Source organism: Salvia splendens, chromosome 3 (genome assembly GCF_004379255.2).
Source record: "Salvia splendens isolate huo1 chromosome 3, SspV2, whole genome shotgun sequence".
Taxonomy (NCBI): Eukaryota; Viridiplantae; Streptophyta; class Magnoliopsida; order Lamiales; family Lamiaceae; genus Salvia; species Salvia splendens.
This window is the reverse complement of record NC_056034.1, coordinates 42,251,605-42,262,114: the sequence shown is the minus strand read 5'-3', so window position 1 is coordinate 42,262,114 and position 10,510 is coordinate 42,251,605. Positions and strand designations below refer to the sequence as shown.

General features: G+C 40.2%; 1 protein-coding gene across 1 annotated transcript; it reads left to right on the top strand.

Moving 5' to 3' along the window:
- Positions 1 to 3,544: 3,544 nt before the first annotated feature.
- LOC121796133 (transcription factor MYC2-like) lies at positions 3,545 to 5,666 on the top strand. Its single transcript, XM_042194881.1, has one exon. It carries the CDS (start codon positions 3,684 to 3,686, stop codon positions 5,478 to 5,480), a length of 1,797 nt encoding a protein of 598 aa, XP_042050815.1. The 5' UTR covers positions 3,545 to 3,683; the 3' UTR covers positions 5,481 to 5,666.
- Positions 5,667 to 10,510: the final 4,844 nt, after the last annotated feature.

The window sequence follows — 10,510 nt, the reverse complement described above, 5'->3', positions numbered from 1 at the left end:
CTTCAGTTGCGTGGGTAGTAGACATTTCCAGTGACCACAATAATGATATCATAAGTTGATGATAATTTGGTATAAATTTTCGAGTTGGAGATTATGTTTGATAATTTCCTCTTCCTCCTTATATAAGAACACAATGCTCACCTTTAATTTTAGTACGCTCCTGAAGACAACACAATAATCACCTTTATTTTTAGTATACTCATTTGGTGTTGATGGTTGTGTTTACAAAACAAAATTAGCAATGGATAATGAGTTTGATTTATAGAAATGCCACGTCACCACATCACTCGTATAATGAAAAATCTTACCCTCGTGTCACTCGTATTTATTCACAAGGACACATAATTTGCTGATAATGGGAGATTCATATCTAACTGCCCATTCCAAGGGAAGAGATTCAAGTATTCAATTGAAAAAGTCCATCTCAAACTCCTTCACTGTCTGCCGTTTTTGGCACTAAAATCAATTATATGAGTGGACAAATATATAGTTATAATAGACTCGATAATAATCATTAAGAGCCTTCACAATAAGAGCATATCTCCGGAGACCATCTCAGAGCCTACTCCATTTTTTCCTGCCACGTTAGCTGGTCCATCTCAGAGCCTATCTCACTGCAACGAGAGCCCATCACAGAGTCTATCTCATTTCTACATCATCATTATTTTATTTCACTCTTTTAATTTTTGTTGATGTAATAATTAAAGACAACGTAAAATGTACGACAAAAAAATATTTCATTTTAAAAACTAAATAAACCATAAATGTCTAAATAATATAAATAAAATTACATAATAAATTCATTCTTCGATGTATTACAATATTGGAAAAAAGAATACAACGATAATCCGAAATGGGGGCGAAATTAAAAGACATTTCTAGTGACGAAAAAATGTGAAATAGAGAAGGATGTGGGTGTCAGAAATGAAGGAGAGGAGATTGAGGTATTTATAATAGGAGAAGAAAATAAAAAAAATTAAAAAAAAACAAAAAAAAAGGAAAATCGGGCTCCGCCATCAGCCCGAGCCTCCGCAATGGAGGCCATGCAGGGCCGATGCGGAGCCGATGGGGCCATCGGCTGAGGCCATTGATCGGCGCGAGGGGCGGAGGCGGGGGGAGGGAGAATCGGCCCTCCCTCAGCAATGGTGACCGGTCGGAGGCGGGGGGATCAATCGGCCTTGGTGATCGCCCCCCATTGTGAATGCTCTAAGGCTCTCCTCACTTGTTTAGCGGTCTATCAAAAATCTTCACCACTATTTAAACAACAATGAATGTTCTTAAACAAGATATCTCTGACACCAATCCCTCTTGATCTGCAACTAATAGCATCTCCAACTATTTATATTAAACCCAAACTCATTTTAGTGTAATGTACTTCAACTATTTACACTAAATTCAAAATTAAAATAATATTCTCCGAATAGGTTTTATTTACTCAAAAACCAAAAATGGAATTAATTTTGGAATACTATTAAAACTAATTTTCTATCTCATTTTAGGTTTTTTGTACTATTGGAGATGGTCTAAAACACTCGTTCAACAGTTGAAGGCATAAAAACCTTTTACTAACATTTTACTTAACTACTTTAAGAGGTGTTTTCTTTTGATGACATGATAAATCAATAAAATATAACTAAGGAGTATTTATTTTTAAAGGGTATGATTGTTGAACACATGGATAAATTTAACCAATTAATAAAAATAAATAGTGAATTAATCTTAATTATATTATCGATTTAACGTATCACACAAAATAAATATCTTAAATATGCATTTTTTAATTCAACACCACTCAATGGAGTAAAAATGAGATAAAATTAAACTTGATAAAAGATTTAAAGAAATTCATATTGAATGAATCTTGTGTTGATCACGGTTATAAAGTTTCATTATAAGAGATTAATAGAAATCCATATTAAAGGAAACTTGTGTTGATAACAGTTAGAAAGTTTAATTAATAAGAGATTAATAGAAATCCACATTAAAGGAAACCTGTGTTGATAACAGTTAGAAAGTGTACTTAATAAGAGATTTAGAAATCCTCATTAAAGGAAACTTGTGTTCGTCAGAGTTAGAAAATATAACTATGAAATTAGTGTTTATACCAACTTTTATGATATTATTGGGTCTATCATATCTTTTTTAGGGCAGTTCAATAAAATTACTCACCTTTTACCTTTGGTAAATTTATGGAGTATTAATTATAACTTTTTCCTCGTCAATAATACTTTAATTAATTTCTTTTATTTCTTTTATTAAACTAACTTTGTCATTTCAAAGTAGTTGTTATTACATATCCTATTTAAAATTTTATATTTGATAAATGAGATTAATGTTCCAGCAACTCATCCATTCATATTTACTATTATAAAATTAGAAAATTAAATTAGAAAATAAAATTAGAACTTATATTCCATTAAATTTTTCTGCTCTCATTTCTTCAAATGTGTGAAGATATTAAATGAGTGAATTAATGATAGACAAGGTGTATTAAAACAATATGGAACCGTTTCGTTGCTATATTTACTTATGACTAAAGAGTATGTTAGTATTATCTATCTTTTGTTCCATCTTTTTCTCAATAACTCACTTTCGACTCGTCTACACAATACCAATATCTAAAGATTATATTATACTCCCTCCATTTACAAATGAGAGTCTCGTTTGAGTTCGGTGCGAGTTTAAGAAATACAAAGAAAATTGAATTAAAAAGTGAAATGTATACCCAAATTTTAAATTAGTAGTTTTATAATAGAAGATGAGTGAAAAATATTACTGAAATGTGAAATCTACTTAACATTTATAGTAGCAGTGAATTGCGACTCTTATTGGTAGAAGGACCACAATGGAAAAATGAGACTTCTAATCGTGGACGAAATGAGTACGACTATTTGAACTTATCTTGTAATGTCAGTGGCCGATCTAGGGGGGCAGGAGGGGTGACCGTCCCTTCCGTGCGACTAATTTCCCTTATATGGACGTAAAATTCTCATATCCGCCACCTCCATTTGTCTCCGACATTGCCCCAAAGACTGAAAAATAGCCATGTCCTACCAAAACCAAGCTAGTAATATATTCCGCCCCCTCTATTTCCGAATTATGGATCCACAACTTCATCCCGTAAGTAGTATTTTTAAGAATTAGAAATATAACTTTCTCCGTTATTCTTCCTGCTATTTTATTCATTTTTGTTATTTAATTTAGGTAAAATAAAAAATTGACTCACTTAAGGTCTCACATGGGAAGAGGAGTATTTGTATTGTACTCATTTCGCCCCGATAGTCAAGTCATATTTTTCTTTGGGTCATCCTAAATTAGTTTTATTATTTTTTTTAGCAAAAACTTAACAACTCTGATTTTTTACTCTATTTTTATCGGTCTTACTTTATTTCATAATATTTGTGGAGTATGATTGGTAACAATATGATTTAATAAAAAATCGGCCGCATATTCGTGGAAGTGACCTTTCCCGTGAAAGCTGACCCACTTCTTCGTTTTACTCTGCTCAAATTCAGCCCAAATAAAAACCCCCAAACACCACTCAAATTCCTCACCTAATCTCTCTCGGCTGAGCCGCCCAACATTCTCCAACTATCCTCTCTCTCTCTCTCTCTCTCTCTCTCTCTCTCTCTCTCTCTCTAACTCCTCTATCTCCATTATCCAATCCCCCAATAGTCTATGGAATGATCAATTACCGCACACCCACACCCTCCTCCGACCCAATCCACATGAATCTATGGTCCTCCTCTAGCGCCGCCTCCACCGTGGCCGACGCCGACGCCTCCATGGTCGACACCTTCATGTCCTCCTCCTCCGACCTCACCTCCTTCTGGTCCTCCTCCTACGCCCCCCCTCCCCCCGCCGACGCCGACCGCTCCAAATCCCACTTCCTCAACCAGGAGACCCTCCAGCAGCGCCTCCTCGCCCTCATCGAAGGCGCCCGCGAGAGCTGGACCTACGCCATTTTCTGGCAGTCCTCCGCCGCCGACTACGCCTCCCCCTCCCTCCTCGGCTGGGGCGACGGCTACTACAAGGGCGACGAGAACAAAGTCCCCCGCCAAACCGCCTCCTCCCCCGCCGAGCAGGAGCACCGCAAGAAAGTCCTCCGCGAGCTCAATTCCCTCATCTCCGGCCCTCCCGCCGCCGTCGACGACGCCGTCGATGAAGAGGTCACCGACACCGAGTGGTTTTTCCTTATTTCGATGACGCAGTCCTTCGTCAGCGGCTCCGGCCTTCCGGGCCAGGCCTTGTACAGCTCCACCCCGGTCTGGGTCACCGGCAACGAGAGGCTTTTATCCTCCCACTGCGAGCGGGCCCGCCAGGCCCAGGGCTTCGGGCTTCAAACCCTCGTCTGCATACCCTCCGCAAACGGCGTCGTAGAGCTCGGCTCCACTGAGCTTATCTTCCAAAGCTCGGATCTGATGAATAAGGTCAGAGTTCTCTTCAATTTCAATGGAACAGAAATCGCCTCCTCCTCCGCCGCCTCGTGGGCCTTAAACGACAACGATCCCTCCACCATCTGGCTCACCGACCCCTCCTCCGCCGCCGTCGATGTCACCACAATCGCTCCCTCCAATCTCCCCACCAAACAAAACCCTAGCTCCAGCAGCTTAACAGAAATCCCCTTTGTGCAGCATCAAACGCAGGGTTTCTTCAATAGAGAGCTCAATTTCTCCGAATTCGGATTGAATTCGAGCTGTAAGCGTGAGTCTGGAGAGATGCTGAATTTTGGGGAGAGTGTGAAGAGAGGGGTTGGGGTTAAGGACGACAAGACGAAGAGGAGATCGCCGATGGCCGAGGACGGGATGATGTCCTGCTCCTCCGGCGTGCTTTTGAAATCCGATAACCATTTTGAATCCGATCAATCCGATCTCGAAGCATCCGTGCTGAAGGACGTCGACAGCAGCAGAGTTGTGAACCCGGAGAAACGGCCTAGGAAGCGCGGGAGGAAGCCGGCTAACGGAAGGGAGGAGCCGCTTAATCACGTAGAAGCGGAGAGGCAGAGGAGGGAGAAGCTAAATCAGCGATTCTATGCTCTCCGAGCTGTCGTCCCCAACGTGTCGAAAATGGACAAGGCCTCGCTTCTAGGCGACGCCATTGCCTACATCAACGAGCTGAAGTTGAAGGTGCAGAGTGTAGAATCCGATAAAGAGGAATTGAAACGGGAGCTGGAGTCGACAGCTCCAGCTCCAGCCCCTACACGGCTGGGGCAGAACAGCAATGCCAAGATCGATATGGAGGTAGACGTGAAGATCATCGGGTGGGACGCGATGATACGAGTGCAGTGTAACAAGAAGAATCATCCCGCAGCGAAGCTGATGGTGGCGCTGAGGGAGCTGGAGCTCGATGTTAACCACGCTAGTGTCTCAGTTGTGAATGATTTGATGATACAGCAAGCCACGGTGAAGATGGAAGCACGCCTTTACACACAAGAACAGCTTAGGGTAGCTTTGATGTCCAAAGTCGCTGAGATTAGATAAATTAATTACCACCACCATTTTATTAGTCTTATAAGTATTATGTCTGTTGTCACACCTTGCTTCTTGTTAGTACATAGCAACAAATTCCAGTATTTGTGCTTAGTTTCTATATATCCATAATCCATTCTTGTGGCTCTGTTCATGTTTTCCCAGAATTATTGGGATTTATACACATGTGGTTAGTCATTCATGTTTATAATTTCAATTTTATTTTCAGATTTCCGACATTTCACAAGTGACATAAATGTTGAAGCTCCATGTTGGATGGTGAAGAGATGTTGTCCTGTTTTATGCAATAACCGTGTATTGTGGGAGCACGTGCTTATAAAAATGTCTGAGAAAATGAATAATTGCGGGGCAAATCTAGGTAATTTTATAAGCCACATTATCATCGTGGCTGATATGACTTTCCATAAAAAAATCTTAATAAGTTTCTCAATTATTGTGAATGCATGGGGACCATTGATATGATAGATTAATAAATTATACCCACTCATTCAAAACATTAGAATATAATTGTATATTTTTTCCAGCTAAAATGAGCGCACATATGTACATATTAATAAGGTAGGTTTCAAATGAAAATACGTTTCATGTGTAAGCATTCAATAGAACTTTGGACGACTAGATAATAAATAGGATGGGCTGTGTTTTCATTGTAAATATCTACTACAACTTATGGAAACATTATACTAAGCATTACTACAATTTTGAAGTTTCTCAAAGAATATCTAATGCAGATTGTCCGTGTTCGATAACTTCATAATCCAAGAATATCTAATGCAGATCCAACACAGCCGGCCGGGGCACTGCTGCAAAACACTTATTCCTTCTAATGTGTTAGGAACAACGCATACAAAACTATCGATGAAACACCTTTGGACTCAATCGTGGCTCATAGTGAAGTAACCAGTGATGAGCCATCAACATAAACTACATAAACGACCTATATAATTTAGTACTGTACCACATTTGGATATGCCTTGGTAACGCAACTTCAACAACCCTCCTTCATGATCTTTTATCCATTGTTGTAATGTTTCCGTACGGCCTCAACGATGCTAATCTCTCACTCGGACGAATCGAAACTAGAACACTTGTTCAGATCCAGAAACAACACAGATAATTGAGGGATTTGGAGTATATGACTAATCTAAATAAGGGATATTGACACCTAATATCATGAAATTTTCAAAAAGTTGACAAATAATATCACGAAATTTAATCTGAGTTTGTTATTTTCCATCAATAAAAAATTTCGGCTATATTAATAGATTGAAGAACAATTTAGGAGGGTGTGCTTCAAGAAAAACTATGTTTAAAGATTGAAAAACTTGAAACTTTCGAAGTTGTTGTCGAGAAATTATGAAAAAAAATTCGTAAAATAAAATTATTTGCCTTAATTTTTTATTGGTGAGAAATAACAAACTCAGGGTAAAGTTCGTGGGAAAAAATCCAACTTTTTGAAAGTTCCATGATATTAGGTGCAATATATAGATGAAATTTAGTGTAACAAATAAAAGTGTTTGTATATATAGATGAAATTTAGTGTAACAAATAAAATAAAATAAAATTGAAAATTAATTGTTAACACTTGACCTATCAACAAAAATTACAATCATTAAAATATAAAATTCAAATTAAAAACGAGGCAACCACCACAACACCATGTAGTGGTGCCACGTCTGCTCCACGTTTCAATTGCTCGCCCAATCTGCATCTGACTTGCATAAAATAGTTAATGTCTTTTAGCATGTGCTTAATGCACATATATATACTCCCTTCGTCCACTGCCAATAGCATTGGTTTATTGGCAGTGGATGTCAATATGCTAAAAGTAAAAATTGATTAAAGTATTAGTATTTGTTAAAATATACTAGTATAAATATGAGACTAAAGAGAAAAAATGGTAAGTCATGCTATCAAAACTATTAAATAGTAAAATACTACTAGTATAATCTTATCTATAAAACATATATGATGCTAGAATCAAATGAAACAAACTGGGAGTGCTATTTTGGTATAGAAGTTCAGTAGAAAGTAGGGAATTCTTTTAAAGAGGAATTAACTGCGGATTCATTTCACTTGCAAAAAGAAGAGAATCTAAAGGGAAAGTTCAGGGGGGACTCATCATAATTCTATCACTTTCACTCTCAATTTTCATGAAAAACCAAAGTCTTTGAATCACACATATTTGCATCACTACTTTTGTCAATACATTGAATCTACACGTCCTAATCGCCCTCGCCTTTAAGGCCATCCACAACGCTGTTCCTATACCGTTCCTAAACCACTATTTGAGGGTCTCACTGTACTTTTTACTCCATTCTTTAACTTAGGAACGGAACCTGCAACCCTCCGTTCCTTAACCGTTCCTTAAATTACTATTCATTCAATTTCATTTTTTTTATTTCCAACTAAATTCAATTAAAAAAACACACTTTATTAAAAAACAAACACACTTTATTAAAAAACAAACACACTTTATTAAAAAACACACAACATTAAAAAAAATTACAACTTAAACTTAAAAAAATAAAAAGCACACAATTAAAATCCTAAAAAAATAAAAGTACACAATTTTAATAATTTCATCCGCCAAAATTTGCCCAAATGTGCTCAATTAGATCCTGTTGGAGTTGGGTGTGGGCACTAGAGTCGCGTGTCCTTGCACGAGTAGATAATCGTTCTTGTATAGACGGATGCGCTCCACTTCGAGGCGGACTACTTGCGGTTGAGCTTCCGGGGGATTCGTCGTCGAACCAATTTCCCGCCTCGGGTCCTTCGTCTTGGACAATCATGTTGTGCAATATTATGCATGTATACATGATGTCGACCATGTTTTCCATGAACCACGTACGAGCCGGGGCTTTGATGATGTTGAAGCGCGCTTGGAGAACCCCGAACGCCCTCTCCACATCCTTGCGAGCAGCCTCCTGCTTCTGCGCAAAAAGAGCCTGCTTTGGGTTCGCAGACCCACTGCACGTCTTCACGAAGGTAGGCCACTTCGGGTAGATGCCATCGGCGAGATAGTACCCCATTTTATAAAGCCGGTTGTTGGCGACGAAGTTGATGGCCGACGCTTTACCATCCAAAACTTCGGTCAAGAGGTCGGACTGGTGGAGCACGTTTACGTCGTTGTTCGACCCAGGGACCCCGAAGTACGCGTGCCAGATCCAAAGGCGGTAGTCGGCAACAGCCTCAAGTATAACGGTTGGGTGGGTGCCTTTGTGGCCGCTCGTGTAGGACCCCTTCCACGCCACCGGGCAATTCTTCCATTGCCAGTGCATGCAATCGACGCTGACGAGCATCCCGAGGAATCCGTGCACTGTTTCGTGAAGGTCGAGCAGGAACTGACAATCGGTCGTGCTTGGCCTCCGGAGAAATTCGTCGGTGAAGGCTGCCCGGACGCCTTTGCAGAATTTGAGCAAGCACATTCGCCCAGTGCTGTCTCCGATGTGGAGGTATTCGTCGAACATGTCGGCCGTTTGTCCAGTCGCAAGCTGGCGGATTGCTGCAGTACATTTCTGCAGCGTCGTGTGGCTGGGACGGCCGACCGCGTCGTACCCTTCCTGGAAGAACTCTTCCCGGGCTGCCAAAGTATTCGCGATGTGGAGAAATAAAGGTTTCCCCATGCGGAAACGGCGACGGAAGTACGTATCTCCCCAAACCGGGTTATCGCAGAAGTAGTCGCGTACTAACCTTGCAGCGGCTTCCTCCCGGTTACGATGGATGTACGTACGGGAGCGTCGTTGGGGCGGCGCGGCTTCTTCGGCCTCCCGTCGTCGATCTTCTTCAAGTGATTGTTGCAATATTTGACGCATTTGTTCAAAAGGATCCATTAGTTTGATTAAATTTGGGAGAAGGAAAGCAGAGTTGATTTGAGATGAAAATTGGGGTGGAAATAGAGAGGAATAGATGTGTGTTTGTGATTGAAATGAGTATGAAATAGGAGTATTTATAGAGTAAATAAGTAAATAAAAAATAAAAAAAAATACAAAACGGATATAAAAAAACGGTCACATTACCGTTGCAAAAAAGAAAATTTTTTTTTATTAAATTCGAATTAAAAAAATTGAATTATTGCGTCACCGCGACGAAGCCCACTCGCGGGGCAGCGAGTGGGCTTCACGCGTCGAATGGGAGGCCGCCACGTCGCCTCGGCGGAATGTTTCGTTCCGCGTTCCTCCGGAACGGAACGTGACACGGCATAGGAACGGCATGGGCACAGAATGGTGACGGTACGGAGCCTACAACGCGTGCCACCGCGGAACCGTTCCGCCGGAACGGCATAGGAACCACAACGGCACAGCGTTGCGGGTGCCCTAACCGTCTTTCCGTCTTTCATTTTATTTTCGGATACACAAATTTACACCAAATTTTGGCCTCACTATGATATTTTTGTTAGAACTTGAAAAGAGTAATGGTCAAAATTGGTTCTAAACATATCGCCAAAATACGAATTTGGTCCAAAACATTCACTTTTTGAAAATCGAGTCCAAAACATTTGAAATCGTTATCGAAGTGGTCCTAAACATTTGAAATCGTTGTCGAAGTGGTCATTTTCCGTCAAAAACTAACGGTCAACACATAATTAATAATTTTTTTGACTTAATTAATATACTAATGCATAATTAATTAAACAAAATTAAATATAAAATTAATAAAATGCTAAGAAATTTCTAAATCGACTATTTCTCCCTTTTTTTCCTTCTCTTCCATCTCTCATTCGTTCTTCCTAAATCGGAATCTCTCTATTCTTCTCTCTGGTGCTCAACGTCGTCGCGTCTTTCTCTCGATTGACAATGAGCAGGCAGAGGCGACGAAAGCGAAACCATCTTCCAGCAACAGCGACCGCGTCGGCAGAGATAACAACGTCGGACTGTCGAGAAAGAAAATTGAGAGAGAGATGAGGAGGACCGGAAGAAATGGGGTTGATGGCGACAACAATGGTGGACGGCGACGGTTTTGATCTCGGACAGCAGCAATGAGGAGAAACACACGATGACGACGATTTGTGGAGGAGCGAG

Excerpts from the sequence above, each read along its gene's own strand:
- LOC121796133 (XM_042194881.1), top strand. The coding sequence starts at position 3,684 with ATGATCAATTACCGCACACCCACACCCTCCTCCGACCCAATCCACATG.